At 49.1% G+C, this 19,056-nt stretch overlaps 1 protein-coding gene across 4 annotated transcripts in view; it reads right to left on the bottom strand.

Moving 5' to 3' along the window:
* Positions 1-19,056, bottom strand: part of NAV2 (neuron navigator 2) — a 383,600-nt gene that overhangs the window by 17,411 nt on the left and 347,133 nt on the right. For all 4 annotated transcript variants that reach the window (XM_026512228.4, XM_044389055.3, XM_057317561.1 and 1 more), the window contains 6 exons: positions 16,157-16,329; positions 8,491-8,644; positions 7,103-7,265; positions 6,267-6,367; positions 4,042-4,137; positions 2,117-2,285 (listed from right to left, as the gene is read on the bottom strand). In XM_026512228.4, the coding sequence (XP_026368013.1) occupies positions 2,117-2,285; positions 4,042-4,137; positions 6,267-6,367; positions 7,103-7,265; positions 8,491-8,644; positions 16,157-16,329 (856 nt within the window). The remainder of the gene's footprint in view (positions 1-2,116; positions 2,286-4,041; positions 4,138-6,266; positions 6,368-7,102; positions 7,266-8,490; positions 8,645-16,156; positions 16,330-19,056) is intronic.

Below are 19,056 nucleotides of genomic sequence, written 5' to 3'. Positions count from 1 at the left end.
ACCATGATGAAGGTCTCTAAATGACTTATCTTCCAGGTACAGGCCTAAGACGTTGCTGTTCCTGAGCTCAGTGTAGCCTACAATGATTGAAACTCAATGCAAAGTGTGGAATGCAAGGTCTCTAGTCTAAACTTAATAATGAGAGAGGAAAAAACCCACAAAAACATCTCTCTACATATACGCTGCTCTTTTGCCCTAAAACCCGCTGGGAGTGACTGTTCTGCAGATGAACGCACTGCAGGGCATGCCCAGTCACACCCCCGCCCCCGGTACCACTCAAGTGGACCTCCCAGCTCAAACTCGTGTATGGTTTATGTTGTCCTGAGGCATGAGTTTCGAGCACTGCTGGAAAATAAGAAGCCAGGTGTTGCTTACAAATAAACCTGAGCTGATTCCTCGAGCTGCTGAACAACCTGGTGCTAACTGGGGCAGACCAGGCTCTGGGGTGGTGTGGGGGGGGGACGACGTTCCACCTCGGGAGACCACCTTGTCCCTGTTTCTACAGAGGTCTGGTCTCTGCAAGCAGACCAGGTCTGGTCACCCCTCGGTGCCTGCAGCTGTCACCTACAATGACCGAGCACGCTCACCGGTGTGGATGACGCGTAGTTCAAGCCGTGCCGTGTAAGGCTTTCCCTGAAGGGTTCCTGTACAGCACCACTGTTCTGTTGTGCCTGGTACCCTCCCTCCTGCCCCTTCTAGTAGGACTCTTCTTTCTTATGGGGAGCTCATTCCAGGTGGTTCAAGTGGGGCTGACGCAGCACCTTCAGCCTCCCAAGGGCCCAGGCTGGGCCAAACCCTCTCCCTGGTCATAGTGACTGGTTCAGTGATGGCCATTTGACTCAGGTGGGCCAGAATCACCTGGACGAATTTTCTGTCACGCTTTTCCAGAAGGACATTCTCTTACTTTTAGGTTCCCCAGCCAAAAGGATGAATCAGGGCTACCTGGGCCATTTCAGCAGCAATGCACAGAGCTCAGAAAATATGCCAAGCTGAGGCAGGCCTGGTCCTCAGGGCACTGTTGGGATGCCCGGACCTGGCAGTGTTTGCAGCTGTTCCTGCCATTTTCCAGGTGTGTTTAGCATTCCCGCTAAAGCTAGTTTGGGGTAGGTTCCTGTCACCTGCAGCCCGAGGCCACGTGGGTGCAATTTCACTTGCCGGCAAGATAAGGAGCCTGTGTGTGAGGCTTGAGTGGTAACATTAGGCCCGTCACTGGCAGAGCAAGGTGTAAATTCCTGCTCCTAAGGAATGGTGGGGTGCTTCTGGAAAACCTTCCAACCAGGAAACAAAGCTTGCATCAAACAACCCAAAAAGTGCCCTGTTAAAACTAGAGTCAAAAGCTGTGCCTTATGGGGAAGTAAGATGGGACAACCTGAAGGTTGAGCTTCGTACAGTGTTCATTAATCTATTCTTGGGGGGGGGGGTTCATAAAATATAGGGAAAAAGGGGGTTTTGCAGTCAAATCCATTTGTGTCCGATTGGATTCTACAGGCTTCTTACTGGCAGCAGTCAGCATATCCGAGGATAGAGCCAGTGCACACGTACACTCCTGTCTTCCTGTCCCCTGAACACAAATGGGTCTAATGATGCACTTTTCTAGACTTATTTGGTCCAGATTCTCCCCCCACAAGATACTTTGTGGGCCTAGCGCTCCTTGGAACACACTTTGGCCTGGGGCCTAACATCCCTGGGTGATGAGGCAATCGGAAACGCCAGCAGCACCGTGCGTGGGCAAGAGTGGCTCTTGAGCAAATCCCGGTTCCCACCCATAGAACAGGAGCACGTCCGAGGCCGGCTGGCAAGAGTAACCCCTGGATACCGGTGGAGCCCCGTTTCAGCAGGGCTATTAAGATTCCAACATCTCAGAGTCATAAGGCTTAATGGGACCTTTTGTTCTGTAATTTCAGCAATAAACTAAAATTGTCTTCTTCCGGTGGTGGTGGAAAAAGCTAAAGGCCGTTGAACTTGCTTAGGTAAGAACGACTGCGGTTGCAGGGGTAGAGAAACCTACCCGCACACACATGTGCACATAAAATTGCAGCCATGGTTTCCTACGCCAAGTCACAAAACAAAAACTGCAATTCCTGAAGACCCCGACCTCCGCCACCAGCCGAATTACCTCTGACGGTCACAGAGATGGTGGTGTTCTCGCCGACCAGATAGCCACAGGGAAGCAGCTCGGGGGTCTCCGAGGTGTTGCTGCGCTTGATTTCCCCAATGCTGTAGCCCAGAACACTATCTGAATTCAGCCCCAGCTGACTCACGGGGTCGACGTGGATGATGTATTCCTAGGAAGAATAAAATCAAGACCCCATCAAAGATGTGGCTAGAAAGCTGTGCGTGACTCATGTTTTCCTCGGGTGATTTATGACCATCTTCTCACTCAGTTGATGCCTGGGTTGAAACCGAGCTGTGGAACGAGGGGGGGACGAGGTTTCTATGGGGACGATGACCGAGTATCACAGGCCTCTTAAAGTAGATTTATTTGGTTAGTGATGTGGAGGGAGCCCTAACACAATCGTGAACGTTTAGTCTGGATGAACCAGGCAAGGAAGTGAGGCTGCTTTTCTTAAGTGCAGCTGAAGTCCCAAAGACACCAGGGCCTGTGAATAGTGCTGGAAAATTCATGAGAAAGTAATTTGACAAGATAGCTCTCCACCAGCCCCTTCTCTTGGCTCAGAGCAAAGACCACACTGATGACAAAAGGAGCAAACCCCAGGGCTGCAAGAAAAAAAAGCAGCTTTTGATCTTTAACCAGGAAAAATTGTGTTTAATTTGGGAAGTATGCCCTCTGAGGTGAGTGACCAAAAGGTTTTAGGTCAGTGAACCTGAACCAAAGGTCTGTGGGCGAGGAGACAGCTGGATGATGACTGACTTGGAATTTCGAGAACAGGCCTCTCTACCTTTAATGGTCTCACTTCCTCACACGTGATGCCCCCCAAATGCCCCCCAGGCTCTTTTCAGCCCAAACTGTTGTCTTTTTAATCCGAGGACATCCCAGCTGCCCATCAGCAGAGTTCAGGTCTCGGCTCCAGGCAGCAGGATTGGTCTGCCCTCAGCCACTCACATCCCTTGCCTGGTCACATTTCCACGGCCTACAAGATGGGGAACGATCTTTGGCCAGAGGAACAGAGCTTCCTGTGTGTGAAGCCACCTGAATCTAGATGATAGAAAGAGATTAGAGTGTACTGGGTAAGTCAGGTTTTAAAGTCAGACCAACTCAACTAGACCAGTGTGGTTGAGTTCTAGCTCCATGACCTTGGGCAAGTGACCCGAGCCTTGCTTTCCTCCTCTTTAAGTGGGAAAATAATAGGACCTTCCTCACAGGCCTGGAAGTAAATTGGGGTACTGTTAGCATGGTCTCTGGCACCAAAAATGCAGGCTACCAATATTGCTCAGGGGATATGATTAATGAAAGCTTATGACTGCTGACTCCTTTCAGGATAGTAAGAAAAAAAGTACGAAAAGCTTCTTCCAAACCACCTTGTGCTTGCAGGCTCGCCTCAGTACTCATGAGTTACTTCTCCTGTGACAAACATCCACCCACTCCAGTGATGTGACTAGAACAAATACGAAAATAACTACGCCAACATCTCTGACTCTGGCCATTGATCAGATGTTAATGTCATGGGAAGCACAAGTCATAGACGCTGAAGTGTTGGCCAAGATGCTGGGCAACGTTGGATCAAATCCCCTGGAAGTGAAGAATGGAAATTTGAGGTCTTAGCCCTGGCCACAGGGCACTCACTCCAAAGTATATTCAATAGGACACAATTCTAAGGTGAAGAGAGAATGTGGACATTAGCAGTGAGGCTCAAATAATTGCTTAAGGCCAGGGAATCGGTTCTCATTGGCCGGCCAATCACCAGTCTGTACTCACCAGCTTCCTGTTACTGGAGTGCCTGGAGACAAATCCCAGCAACACAAGGACGGGGGCAGACCCAAGAATTGCCACGTTCAGGACACAAACCGCCCCTTCCCTCCCTGAGCCCAGGCCCCCCCCACTTCAGGCAGACTACCGTAGCCGTCCTCTTAGACACTTACTTTGAACAGTCGTCTAACCACCCCATCGAGCACATCCCACTTCGTCTTGCCACTAACTCCAATGCAGCCAATAAGAAAGAGGTGTGGTCTGGAATCCTAAGGGCAAGGAAATGTATGCAGGTGAAAAACAGGCGGATCTTTTCGGACACAGTTTAGCAAGGACTCAGATTGCCTTAGAACTCCACCAAAGGTTTGAGAGGGGAATAAAAGTCCTATTTGTTATAACACCAGATACAACGTAGATGGAATACCATTAAAAACTTTCCCTGCTCTCTTGCAAAAACAGTAGTCCGTGGGTTAGGAAGAGGGGATCTCCTCTCTGGAATCTAGAACCTTCTACTAAAGGTGTGCCTTGTATAGTGCATAGATCACATCCCTTGCCCGGAATGCTCTCCCCTCTCCTGTCTGCCAGCTCTCCCTTTCCAAACCTTGCTTGCAAACTCACCTCTTCCAGGGAGCCTTCAATGATTAACCCACCAGGCTCAGAGCTCACATTGCTTCACTGGTTCTATACACAACTGAAATATCAACATACTCTGTACTTGTTTACCTTTAGGTATTTACGTCTCATTTGCAAATCAAGTTTATCTCCTTTGCTAGATCTTAAACTCCTTCGGCATAGAATACGTTCAATTCTTTTCTTCTTTAAAAAATAACGTTTATTGCTTTTCTGCTAATTAAAAGTTAAAACATAATTCAGAAAACAAGTAAAACTCTGGGACGTTCACAAAAAAATGCTCTTTTTCTATTTCTTTTGAATTTTGCGCACAGGGCTCTCTGCACAGAGTGGGGCTAACTAACCACAATGATTAAAGAAAAATTAATAGAATATTCTATTTTGTTGCACTTTAAAATCTTAGTTCTGACATGCTCACAAGGATACAGGATTAGGAGAGTGGCAGTGGGGGGTGGGGGTGTATGTGGCAGTTAAGCAAAATCAGCAGGGAAGAGAACACCAGCCTTATGGTGAAAAGATCTGGCTTCACCAGTTGCCCTGTAACCTCAAGTAAATGATGCTTGGGTGCTGGGTTTCTCAGTTGTAAAATGGAGGTAACACATCTGGTCGACCAACTTCATCTGGATACCGTGGTGATCCAGAACAATACAATTTTTAAAAGGGACTCGAACTTCTGTAAACTGTAGAACCTATCTGTTCCTAGTGAAGATCATTGGATTAATGCACATCCCAGGTATCAGCTACATTTTTTATAAGAACATTCTAAGAATGAATTTTCCCGTTGACAGTCCTATCATGCCACTACTTCAGCTCTGAAGATGGACTTGTTTATATTTATTTTTATATATGAAAATATATATGTTTTTAGGTTAGATGAGGAGAAAATCACTGGCAGCGCCAAAATCTGCGCCTACCCCCTTCGACAAGACTAGAGAGCCAGCCACACAGTGGAATCCCCTGGCAAAGAGAGTCTGGCTGCAGACCGCTCTGTCGCGGTGGGCACCGCGGGGTTCCCCGGCACTCCCAGACGACAAACAGCGTGTCGGCAAGGATGCTCAGAAACAGCAAACAAAAAGCTGAAGAGCACTTAAAATAACGACTCGTGAAGCCTTTCTCCGCTTACTTGAGAGACGGCCGTTCCAGCATCACGTGGACTGAATCAATGACTAAAAATCAACCTTGTCACCCTCATCCCTCCCCCAAAATAGTTCCTAGTGTGGGTGTGGCCTCCTGAGGCTCTGGAAGAGAATAGGAACTACTTAGAAAACTCAAGATCCTCAGCCTTAGGGAGTCGGGACGCCCCACCGGCTTCACGACAGCCACCTGCGTGGCTCGGCCCCTCGGTGTCCCACCTTGTCCGCCGTCTCTGAGCACTGGACGAGACCAGTGCTCTTGGTCAGCTCGCTTCCGTGCTACACGTGCTTAGCTGTCTCTGAAGTGCTTTCGGGACACATGACATTCAGAAAAGCCGTTTCTGACTGATGTTAGTGTTCGGTTAGTGTTCGGTTAGCTCCGTGCAGGTGCGACGCGGGAATATCTTTAGCACCCTTTAGTAGACTTTCCAAACGCAAGAGGGAGGGAAGGGCCGTTTGCTCACTTTAATTGTGTCAAAATGCTGCTGGGGATTGTGGTTAGTTAAGGAAAGTGTTAGGAGCGCGTCCGAATCGCCTTAGGTGCCGAGGTGATACGGTCTGACGATGCCATCACTAAGCTAGGTAGTTCTACCTGGAGAAGGGACAAGCAGAGCAGGGAAAGGGGTCCAACTAACCTCCTTCCACTTCATTTCCTCCTGAAAGCTGACAACTATCTTAACATGCCTGCCTCCTTCCTTCCGAGCCGAGCATTCACCAGTGTCATCCAGCAACATGTCTGCGAATGGAAAACATCAACAGCCTTAGGCACGTGGGGACAGCAAAGCCGGCTTCCCGACACCCCCGCTGCTTGTTGGCACAGCAGCGGGACAAACCAGGTGTCGGGGTGCAGGGAAGTGGGGTGGGGTAGGGGAAGGGGAGAGGGCAGAATGGAGAATGCAACCACAGAAATCAATGGCGGACCAACCAAAGAACCAGCGGGCTGACGATGCACCTTGCCAAATGGAAGTGCGAGGCAGAGGCTCAACCAAAACGATAGCAACGCAGCATCATGGGTAAGAAATCAAAGCGTCAGCCTCAATATGCTTACAAAGAAAACCTAGATCATGTTTGCTCATGACGGTGCCGGCCGGGAATCCATCCTGAAGGCAGGAAGACCACAGACCAAGCCATTGCCCCAACTGGGGACCTGCTACTATGGGGTTTCTATGCAGCATTCAGCTTGTAGGTCAGCCTCTTAAAATGGATCAAACAGAACTCAGCATGGTGGACAAGAGGATCCAAGCTCATGGCTTGGAGAACTGGGGGCACTCGAGCAAAGCATGACAGCAGTCTAACGGCTGAGCTCATGTCGGTAGCAGACGCACACCCAGGCACACACACACCCCAAGAGCACGCACGCCTGTTGCCTCTCCATTTGATCTGTTCATCTGCTTATCTTGGGGCTCTTGCGAGGAGAGTGGAGTTTGAGCTGCAGGCCCTGACCTGCCCGCGGCCCTGGGATGCCACTCACCCAGGCTGGTTGACTCCGTGAGGTTCAAGCTGTGTTGGGAGAGGCCCATGGACTGCCTCGGGGAGGCCGAGAGGGACACCTGGGAGGGTGCCCGACTGCAGCCACTGCCTTGAGACTCGGACTTCAGCCGGTCGTTCTCAGCTTTCAGCTTCTCTATCTCACTCTGCAAAGAGTAAGGAAGAGACTCGCTTACTAGGTGCATGGAACACGAGCAAGCGTCTTCTGGAGGAGGGACTGGAAAGCCCCGTGCAGGGATCAGGCGGGAGTCCCAGCCGAGGTCCAGCCAGTCACACCATCGGAGAGGTCCGGCCACGCCTGCTGCTCTCATGTACACACAAGACCTGTCTGGCGGGGCAAGGGCCCCCCTTGTGGAGAGCTGGCCTTTGAAAAGACCTCAGGAATGCTTCCCAGAGTCTGTTGCCTGAGTCTTAACTGTTTAGAAAGGGTCTTACAATCCAAGAGGTTTGTGAGACTCTGGGCTTGATGGGTTTCTTTCCTGTAGGGCTTAGACCCCTGAGGAGCTGCTCCGCGTGGAGGACCTCGGAGGGGCACAGAGCGTGCTGCCGTCCTGAACGCAGCTGAGCCAGGAGCTCTCCTTCCACAGAGCCTCTCATGGAACAAGCGTTCTATGGACCCTCCTTTGGGAAATGCTGGTTCTCCAGTGAGGCCCCGTTTGGCAGAGCCCACAGGGCTCTTCCATCTGTACACATATGTAGGAAAACCCACCATGCGCGCAGCACTGGTGTTACAGCCAGAGGAAGGGACACCAATAAAGAACAGCCAGAAGACGGGAATGCCTTCCAGTCCAGGGTGGAAGGTGAGGGGCTGTAAGAACACATCTAGAATTCAGCTGAGGGCACTAACTCTTGCAGACGCAGGGCCTGGAAGAGTTTGTAGAGGGGGAGGCTGATCCTTGAGGGAAGGGTCCAATTCAGCTGTGTAGAAGGTTCTCCCTGTGGAGGGAACACTAGGCCTATGACACAGAAATTCCCGTCGCAGGCAAAGGGAACAGTCAGGGCTTCCCTCTGGTTGAGGAGTCTGGAAAGTGGAACTGCAAGTGGGCGGGCGGTAGATTCCGAGTGCAAAGGACCCCGCAGAAGCCTTGAAGGCCAGGTGAAGGAGACTGCTGCATGGGGGACTTGACAGCGGAGCCGCTGGAAGTCACAAAAGGGGGGAGGCACGTTCCACCTGTACTTTGAAAAGGCTTGTCCTTGTGCAATATCTGGGAGGGCATGAGAAGAGAAGGAGCCTCTCTACTTTGGAAAAGAAAGAAAAAAAAAGAGGAGAGAAAGGCTCGGAAGGCAGAAGGCAGCCCTGGGGCGAGGAGAGCAGCTTCCCGCCGCTCCTTCCTGGACAGCCTGGGGCTCGGCCCACGCTCCGGGGCTCACCTGCATCCTGTTCATGGCCTCCCGGAGCTGGTCGAGCTGGTGTGCGGAGCTGAGGGCTTCTAGGCGGATGTCTGTCAGCTTCATCTCCTTGTCTCTCAGCTCATTTCGGAGCTGCATGACCGTCTCGGCTTCACTATCAATGCACTCTGAAATTCTAGGGAAGGAGAGGTGTAACTGATGAGAACAGCCCTGAGTTCGTCTCCTTTCAGTCCTCCACTGACCACCGGTCCATGTCCACCAGCAGGTTTGTTCGGCAGTCACCCTGCCTAACCAGCCGGCCGGGCCTTCCCGGAGGCGAGAATACCAAAGCTCCTGAGATTCACAGACCGTATTGCTTCTCTACGCTCTTTCTTTGCAGAGCTCAGGCAATCAGAATGGCTTTGGTGTGCCTTTCAGCAAAATTCCAATAATCTGGGATAAACAGGAGCCGGCAAAAGGGAGTAGTAACCTTCGGGGTTGAAACCACCCCCTCCGCCCCGTCCCAATGTGTACACAGCTGGGCCCCTATAATGACACCGCGTGGCCCTTGGGATCTAAACCCACGCAGAGAAGGAAGGTCAACTGTCTGTTTGAAAGATTAGACACTCTAAGGTCAGCTGGCTGAGGGGTGATTTTTATTTGCCCCAAAGTGAAAGTAACCGAAAGATTTGGGTGGAAGGAGTTAGTCTATTTTGGGTCACATTCTAAAACTCAATCTTTTAGAAGTGTCTTAAGAGAGCAACATTCTTTCCTTCCCCCACTTGTCCACACTGCTTAATAAGCTCATGGCAAGGAAGAGAAACATCTGAGATCATCAGAGAGTGGACAGGAGGGTATGACACAGAAGCCCCAGTTTCAAGTGAAAACTGAAAAATACTGTGGGGTTTGGTGTCTTCCTTTCCGGCGACAAGTCATATCGGGGGACCCCGCGACCCCGTGGAGTCCCTCTGTCTTAAGAGGTGGTCCTTCTAGGCTGGGTTCCTTACATGATTAGTTAGGTTTGCTGTTCAGATACCTGGGCGATCACCACTCAAGGGAAGACCATAAAAGTCATGATGAATTGCCATGTTAGAAAAGAGGGCTCTCTCAAAAAAAAAGTCTGTTGATTTCAAAGACCACTGGATCCGGGGGGATTAGGGGTGATCCCGAATAAGCGGCTTTGACATTTCTTGGACTGAAGATAGAAAAAAAGAAAAAGAAAAAAAAAATCCCATGTTCATAAAGTTACAAAGCTGAAGTTGATTATCTCCAAAAGGCATAGTGAGTGTGTGGTATCTGCAGAAATAACCGTGCAGCCCACTCTCCAAGACCAAGTCCTGGATTTGAGGCCAAAAAAAGCCTGACCTGTAAAACTGGTTGAGGGTGTGGAAATGTTCATTGCCAGAGGGAAACCATTTAGAATTGTTAAAAGAGATGTAACTGTATTTTGGGGGCAGAAAGGACTAGAAGAAAAATTTAACACCTGAGTGGCCAAATCTTTTTGTTGTTATTCTCTCGACCTGCATCTAAATTGTTTTCATTTGAGAGATGCAGAGAGGAAAACTACCTCTGATTTTTATTTATTTAATTTAATTTTATTTTTAAGATTTTATTTATTTATTTCACAGAGAAAGAGACAGCCAATGAGAGAGGGAACACAAGCAGGGGGAGTGGGAGAGGAAGAAGCAGGCTCCCAGTGGAGCAGGGAGCCCGATATGGGGCTCGATCCCAGGACCCTGGGATCACGCCCTGGGCCGAAGGCAGACACTTAACGACTGAGCCACCCAGGCGCCCCATACCTCTGATTTTTTTTTTTTTTTAAGATTTTATTTATTTATTTGACTGAGAGAGACAGCCAGCGAGAGAGGGAACACAAGCAGGGGGAGTGGGAGAGGGAGAAGCAGGCCCCTAGTGGAGGAGCCTGATGTGGGGCTCGATCCCAGACCACTGGGATCACGCCCTGAGCTGAAGGCAGACGCTTAACGACTGCACCCCCCAGGCACCCCCCATACCTCTGATTTTTAGACGTGGTTAGCAGCCAAGGAAGTTTCTGTACTTCCGAATCTTCTAAAACCTCTAACAAACTCCTGAAAATGTTAAGACTATTCACACTCTATGCCTATGAGAAACTGAGGCTAACAGATCTGGAATAAGAGGCTAGAAAATGTCTTCAGACTTCAGATCCTCCTCTCCTTCCCCCCACACATGCTTTGACTAGCTTATGGTTTATAAGGTTTAACTATATGGTCATGCCTTTTCTGGTCTGCCAAGGTGTGCAGTGGGAGCTCACAAACTCTGGTTTCTTCTTGAGAGAGGAGTATGGTTTCCTGGATTAAATGGAGTGTAAAGTCTGAATAAAATTGCATCGTGACACTCCAGTCTTCGCTAAACCGTGCCCCGCACAGACCTCGAAGGCTCCAATTCATTGCAGGGAATAACTGGCTTTGATTCATACTGTCAGTCTGGTGTGTCTGGCCCTCTGGGGCAGGTGTTTTGCCCCAGTCTCCTTCACATGGTCTGTACCTTTCCCCCAGAAAGCTTTCGCGGTAAGAGAGACAAGACTTCTTCAGCACTCACTTGGTGGGATATATCACGTGGGCTACTTCGCAAAACTTGGCCAATGACGTTACAAAGAGAGGCAAACTAAGATAAAAGTCTGTGTTGAGAGTAAGTGTACCAAGAGTTCTGTGCTCCCCAAAACTGCCCAGTTCTCGGAGACACACAACTGCAAGGTAACACGGGACAGATGTCCTACTCAACACAGAGAGGATGTTGAAAATTAAGTTCTTTAAGATTTCTCTCCACCCAGTGTGGGGCTCGAACCCATAACCCTGAGACGAAGAGCCTGGCAGGATCCACCAACTGAGCCAGCCAGGTGTCCCAAAAATTAAGGTCTTCTGCAACAGTCCCAGCTAAGTTTTATTCTCTACCCCTACTGCCCAAGACAGCACTTTTTCCCTCGCTTCCTTCCGCCCTAGACTTCGGTAACGTCTCCGATAATTTGGTTGCGCTCAACAGGTTACCCCCTGCATGGCTGCAGCTGCTCCAGGACCAGGGCTCTCTGCATCGTTTCCGGTGCCTGATCACACTGATGAGCACGTAATAGGGGCTCAGCAAATGCTTACTGAATACATGAATCACTGTGCCGGGCATCCGAGGTATATTATTCGATTTACTCTACCCCCTACTAACTCCATAGAGATGTATTACAGTTATCTCCTTTTACAAAGGGGGAGGCTGAGTCCTAGAGAGATGAACGTGCCCATTAAACAAATCAGGATAACAGAATCAGGACAGAATCTGGTGGGTCTACTGAAGTCTAGAGCCCATGCTCCTGAACTATATCCAGCAGGCACTCAATACATGCTCATTCACATCATGGAACCACCAGCCACGGAAGCAACCTGATGTAGACTTTTTCCTACGTAGTCCCTAACATGTCACTCCCATATTTCTGCTGCCTCGGCCAGATGCATACCTAATTTTAAACGCCTCAAGTGTGGGAAACTCTGTCTTCCCACACCACCATTCCTTTCGCCCACAGGGTAGGAACTTCGCTGGCCCCCGACTCCTCTGCCTTTGGTTTCTTCTTTGAACTTCCTCTCACATCTCGATATGCACATTCTTACAAACCCTTCAAGGTTGGAAAAAAGCATTTGCTCTCTGCCCACCCTCTGGAAAACCAGACCCAAAACAAACATCTCCAGTGTGCATGGATGCTATGGAATGCCAGAGAAGGGCAGCAGGGCCCAGAGTCTGCCCTGCCCAGTCCCTACGGGGAGAGCGGGTTTGCAGGCAGCATTCTCGAGATGGCCGCTGGGAATGCTGCACGGCCAAGATCATCATCCACTCTCCCTCATCCTCCCTGGCTGCCTGGCAGCACTCGTCCCAGCTACCGCCCCCACCCCCCAGCAGTTTCTTTTCTTTGCTCCCAGTTTCCTCCCACCTCTTCCCATCTCGCTGGCTGTTCTCTTTGCTCTTCAGAGTGCCCAGAGCTCAGTCCTTGGCCCTCTGACTCCTCTCCATCTCTCCTCAGGCCTGTGGAGAATGCTTCAGGTTCCCAGCTTTCGGGACCACCTATGAGCCCACGTCTCCCAGATCTAGACCTCCAGGAGTCCCAGGCTGGTTGGCACCTCCACACAGATGTCTCCTGAGCAGCTCGGACTTCACACAGTCAAGACGGAGCTCCTGATGCCCGCCCTGCCCTGTCCATGCCTCCCACCCATTCTGGAAGCAATGCTTCCACATACCCAGGTACTCAAGTTACAAATCTAGGAGTATTCTAGGATTATTCTTCTCTTTTCCCCACACCTGACATCAGCACATGCCATCAACCTTCTCCTAGAACACATCTTAGAGCCGTCCAGGACTCACTACGACTATGTCACCATTTGTTTCACCTCATATTTGAATGTCTGCAAATCCAACAGTACTTACCTCTATGCAGCTTATACTGTGTTTTTGGGGGGGGGTGGGGAGGGACAAAGAGCAAATAACTAATAACTTGAGGAAATCTACACGTTAGGTAGTGACATGTGCCATCGTGAAAAACAACATGGATAAGGGGGGTGATGGGCAGTGCTGGCTGGGAGGGGGTGTTATTCTATGCGAGGTACGCAGACAAGGCATTAGTGAGGAGGAGACATTGAGCAGGGACCCGGAGAAAGAGGATATCTAGGAGAAGACTGTATCAGGCAGAGGACACAGAAAGGGCAAAGGCCTGGGGGTGTGGGATTGGAGTGTTCAAAGGGCAGGAAGCAGGCCAGAGGGGGTGGACGGGGGGGAGAGCGCTATTAGCCTTTTCTGTGGTGGCCTTACTTCCGCTCTCGCTCCCCCGAATTCCTTATCTGCAGAAAGGACACTGATCTTGTGAAACATGAATTCAGATGATCCTACATTCCTGCTTCAAACTCTCCAATGCACGGAGCACCTGGCTGGCCAGGCAGCAGAGCACGTGGCTCTTGATCCTGGGGAGTCATGAGTTTGAGCCCCACACTGGGTGCAAAGATTACTTAAATAAACTTTGAAAAAAAACCAACAAAACCTCTCCATAGGGTGCCTGAGTGGTTCAGTCAGTTAAGCGTCCAACTCTTGATGTCAGCTCAGGTCATGATCTCTCAGGGTCGTGAGATCAAGCTCCGCGTCAGGCTCCGTGATCAGCGGGGAATCTGCTTGAGATTCTCTCTCCCTCTCCCCCTCCACCCCCACCCCTTGCTGTCTCTCTCTAAAACAAATAAATCTTAAACACACACACACATACACACACACGCACAAACCCGGGGCTCCTGAGTGGCTCAGTCAGTTAAGCGTCTGCCTTCAGCTCAGGTCATAATCTCAGGTTCCTGGGGGGCATCTGGGTGGCACAGCGGTTAAGCGTCTGCCTTCGGCTCAGGGCGTGATCCTGGCGTTATGGGATCGAGCCCCACATCAGGCTCCTCTGCTATGAACCTGCTTCTCCCTCTCCCGCTCCCCCTGCTTGTGTTCCCTCTCTCGCTGGCTATCTCTATCTCTGTCAAATAAATAAATAAAATCTTCAAAAAAAAAAAAAAAAAATCTCAGGTTCCTGGGATCAAGCCCTGCATTGGGCTCCCTGCTCAGTGGGGAGTCTGCTTCTCTTCCTCCTTCTGACTCCTCCCCCCTTCTCATGCTCTGTCTCTGCCTCTCTCAAATAAATAAAATCTTAAAACAAACAAACAACCCTCTCCAATGGCTAATAACTCATCCTACATAGAAGCAGATGCAAATGTATTTTTACTTCAAAGCCTCCCAAGTTCTGGCCCTGCCTGCCTCCATGGCCCCCTTTCCTGCCACTTTCCTACTTCCCGTCATGCGGCAGCCACACTCACCACACACTGGCCTCCTTCCCAGACACACTTAGCCTGTCTCCGCCATAGGCTCCTTGTGCTATATGGGGTCAGAGAAATTGAGATGTTCTGGGATGATGGCATGCATAAGTTACAGGCAACCGATCCCTTATTTACCTCTTAGGCAGCCTGCAGGTCAAACAGGACTCACACTCTCGGGCATTTACGTAATTCTTTACACAGGAACACAGACCCAGGGTGGGCATTGCAGGGGTGTACTGCGGTGCACCCCACCCCGGTTTGCACCTCACCCATAATGAAGTACACGTGGCCCCCCTCTTACCAGGGTGCTCCTCGAGAGGAGAGGAGCTGCTAATCTAATTAAAATGGAGACGCCCAACAGAGCTGTGCTTCATGGGGTAGGTGGGGTTGCTGAGAAGTCGAGGCTCTCTGCTGTTTCCTGTCTCCCACTTCCTGTGTTCTGTGGTGTCCAGGCAGCCGGTGTGCTGCAAAGACCCAGCCGAGCCCCTCGTCCACACTGCCCGCACCCCTCCGGTAAGCTGGTCTTGGGACATGTGTGCGACTGCTATCTTCAGCAGGGTGGCCTGCTGGCTAAGTGGACTTAGGGACAGCTCCCTACACCTGGCCTCCTGAGACTGAAGGAGAAGAGGAAGGAGGTCCTTCATGGATAGTATCTGACTGGGCCTTCACAAGGACCCAGGGAAGTAGATGTCATTAATCTCATTTTCACCAGCGACGAAACTGAGACGTCTACAACCACCCACTTCCTTGTCCAAGCCCAGCCATAGTGGCTCTCTTCTGGGCACTGTCTCATCTTACTAACTGTCCCTGCAAACCATTTGAGCTACAGTTCTTCTTTCACTCTTGGCCTGGTATACCATGGCCTCTGAAGGACTTCAGTCCTGTGGGGCAGGGGCAATCTTTCTCACCGCCGCAGGGAGCTGGCTGTGCCACCCTCTGAGCTGACACCTAGGTCCTACCAGTCCATCTCAAGCCATTCCAGATGCTTCCTGCCTCTAGAGTCTGGGCTTTCTATTTTTAGATGGGGCACAGGACTGTCTCCCTACAGCCCCAATGGAGCAATGATCAGCGGGTGCTCAGTGGAAATCATGGGAGGTTGGCTGGGCAAGCGAAGAGGACTCTTTCCATCTACATACCTAGTTACTAAGGGGAATAGCACCTAAGTCAATGTCACGTGAGCAAACACCTGTCTCACTTAACAGAAGCAGCTGTGTTCCCGAAGAGGTCTTTACAAATTGACTCATTTAAAATTTACTAGGGGAGTCCCTGGGGACGACTCATTTTTACCAAATATAGAAAACTTCAGTAAAGAGAATAATCACTGAGTCTTCTCCATTTTTTAAACTTCCAATTGCTGAGTGCTGACCTTAGAGAAAGAGTCACACCAAATTTTGATCAGAGAAGAACGGCGTAATCTCTTTAAGTCTTATCACAAAAATGAACTAGAATTTCAGCAAAACCTCTTAACATTTGTAACACAGTCTCCCCCCCCCCCCCTCCGCCAGCAAGACGGTTGTCGCTCTTTCACGTCTATTTATCTTGTCTGATCCTTAGGATAGGCTAAGTAGCCAACGACCATTATCCCACTTTGACAAATAAGAAAATGGAACCAGAGAGGTTAAGCCTTGCCCCTGGCCACCCACAGTGACGCCATCACAACAACGATGGAAGGGCCCTTTCTCTTTCAACCTCTCCAGTCCTAAACCCCTGGGAGAACACGTGCAGTCCTATGAAAGCATGACGTACAAAACTCCAAGGAGCAGACTAATGCTAACAGGACACCTAGCCATTCCTATTCGGGCGAGTTCCTAGGGGCCAAAGGCATCATCTGACCCATGTGCGTCCCCAACAGACAGACTCACAGGGAGTTGGAGTGAGAGCCCCTCAGCAGCGGCGTGGAACCCGTGGAACCGTTGTGTGGTAACTTTGGTGAGGAAGGCAAGGAAGAATCTGTCATCTCCTCGATGTCTGAGTGAGAGGACGCAGACTTGGGGGACTTCTTCTTCCCGAAGGCTTGCTTGAAGGAGCTGCGTAACTGAACATACGAGACTGTCAGCCAGGCCAGGGGCTGCAACCAACACTCAGGCCTTGGTAACACAGAGACATGCAGACAAAAGAGCAATTAATTCTCCCACGTTTCCCCCCCACCAATGACAAAGGTTCCCAGCAGCTCTCTCGAATCAGTGCAGTAAGGGAAGAAGAGTTATCTGGTGCTGACAGCTCAGAGGACTGGACCCGTGGGTGACAATCCATGCCTACTCCTGCTTTGAGGCTAGATGCCAACAGCAAGACAGAGCCTGACTCAGCAGACGGATGGCGGCAGGATGGGGTTACACAGCAACAAAGCGGGATGCTCGGACATGGTGACGGATGCAGAGGAGATTAGTCATATCAATGGATGGGTTAGCTTGGTATCTGATATTAACGTTGGTCTTGCTTACCTCATTGACCTGCCAGGGGAAACGCAAGCAAAAATGGGGAAGGGGAAGGAAAAAAGACAATTTTTAACAGAGAAAGCCAGTGACAGGGAAAGCCTCGGACTTTTCAGACACAACATGGCCAATAGTAAACACCACACACAGAGGTTTCCGATAGGAACACGAATCTTCCAGAGCACGAGAGGCATCTTCCTTTATTATGAAAGAAAAGGAACAGCACTTCTGGAAGTCCCTACATTCCAAGTTCCTCCAGCTTCTTTGGCAGAAATGACTGCCCCCGACCTTCCTGTGCTTCTCACCCTTTTGTCTCTTAAGGCCTTAATTTTTTTTTTTTTTTTTTGGTGGAGGGGCGTGTCCGTGTCTTCTTTTCTCAGCAAGAATAGCTTTACTGATGCACTAGTCCCAACATGGCTATACAGCCTTTGGAGAGATCTACTTAGGAGTTCCTGCTGTCCTTGCATATACTTAAGATGATAGAATAAGCAGGGAATTAGCCATCTTACTTGTTACTCAAAAAGTAGGTAAAAAATTTATTAACTATATTGGGAGAAAGGCACTGGCATATCACAAATCCCCCAGATCATGAGATGGATCTGAAAACTCTAATGAGAACACAAACAATTAAAGTGCAGGGTCTTCTCTGAAAGCCATGATAAGCATGTATTTTTCTAGACCCAAAAGATTAAGTTTTGACTTGAAAAAAAGGTCTTTTAAAATGTAATTTCCATTTTTCTAAAATCTTTCTTTTCTTCTGAAAACATCCTAGAGGTTTTGTTAGCCATTAAGAAATTCTGAAATAGGCTATTCCGAAATAATGAATGGGATTTTTTTACCCATCAGTATTACATCCATAAGGAATGGCATGCCCCAATGTGGCTGGTTGAGATCCCACTTCCTACTTTTCATCAAATTTCCAGTTGCAGAAACAAAAAAATCCAGCACACAAACCATCAACCTAAAGCCTTGCCCCTACCTCTGGTAAAGGGCCAGATGGAAGAGGAGATTACAAAGATCAGACAGAATCAAGTTTTGAGATCATCTGAGAATGCCAATTATCCAACTTCCCCAATGGTACCGATAACCAAGAACTGTCTTAATGCAAGTAAATAAGTTTTATTTCTTGAATTGGAGAAAATGGATAAACACTGTTTTTCATAGAAAATAATTCTCTCTCATCACTTTGATAATTAAGTCAGACCATATTTTACCAAGAGTATATTAGAAACAGCAACATGTTAATCCTATTTAAGGCACAGCAAATGAGTTGACTAAAAGCCATTAGTAACAAAGAAAAAACTTCATCAGAATGATGAGAGGGTCACGCTGAACTGGACGTATAGTCCTTCAGTGCAAGTTATCAGTAACCAAAATTACTCCAACCTCAACTGCTCCTACTGCTAGACCTCGCCACCCATCCAAGATAACACAGAATGAGGGAGAAGTGTATGGAATGAATGAGGACAGTGAAGCTACTATGGAAACGCGATGCTGTCAGCACTGATGGGCGGGGCCTGTGCGCACTAACCCACTTCAGATCACCCTGGGATATCCCAGCACTGAAGACAGGGAGCAGCACATGTCAGTCAGAGCTCCACAGCCTCGACACAACTAAAAATGGGTGAGCATGGGTGTGCCTGGCTGGCTCAGTCAGGGCAGCATGTGACTCCTGATTTCGGGGTCATGAGTTCGAGTCCCCCACTGGGTCTCCTTAAAACCTACTTAAAAAAAATTGGGTGGGTATAATATTTCCAGGAGAATGGGAAAAAACTGCTCAAGACACCACTGTACAGAAATTCCAGTGGCTCACGGGGATTATGGAAACATGGAGAAACAACGCATTGGAGACCGGGTCTATTAAACTTGCCACTTTAAAGTACAACTCACCAGTTTAAAACCTTTCCACTAACTCCTCCTATCTACATTATGAAACTTTTACTTACAGGACATGGTCAAAAATTGTTCAAAGAAAATTGGTTTCATGCTATCATAGGTAATTGTGTAAAGACACAGATAAGGATTATGAATAATGATGGGATAACTAGTAATACACGCTCCAAAAAAAAAAAAAAAAATTAAGAAGAAACCCTGAAGAGTAACTTTGCCCTCGCACCTGGAACTTTGTGGCTAACATTATGAGGAGGATGAAATGACACGTATATGACATGAAAGATGAGTATGTCACATAAAGTCTCATGAAACAGAAAAACTACAAGGTGGTGGTACTTTCGTAAGTCCTGGTGCTTGGCTGAGCACAACACTGAATTTGGTAAAAACATACCCACAGGCTTCTTTGGATCTACTGCCAAAGGTCTATGCTCTGGAGT

The sequence above is a fragment of the Ursus arctos genome, unplaced genomic scaffold (assembly GCF_023065955.2).
Source record: "Ursus arctos isolate Adak ecotype North America unplaced genomic scaffold, UrsArc2.0 scaffold_23, whole genome shotgun sequence".
In the NCBI taxonomy this organism is placed as follows: domain Eukaryota; kingdom Metazoa; phylum Chordata; class Mammalia; order Carnivora; family Ursidae; genus Ursus; species Ursus arctos.
The sequence above is the reverse complement of the archived record's forward strand: the minus strand, read 5'-3'. Positions and strand labels throughout refer to the sequence as shown.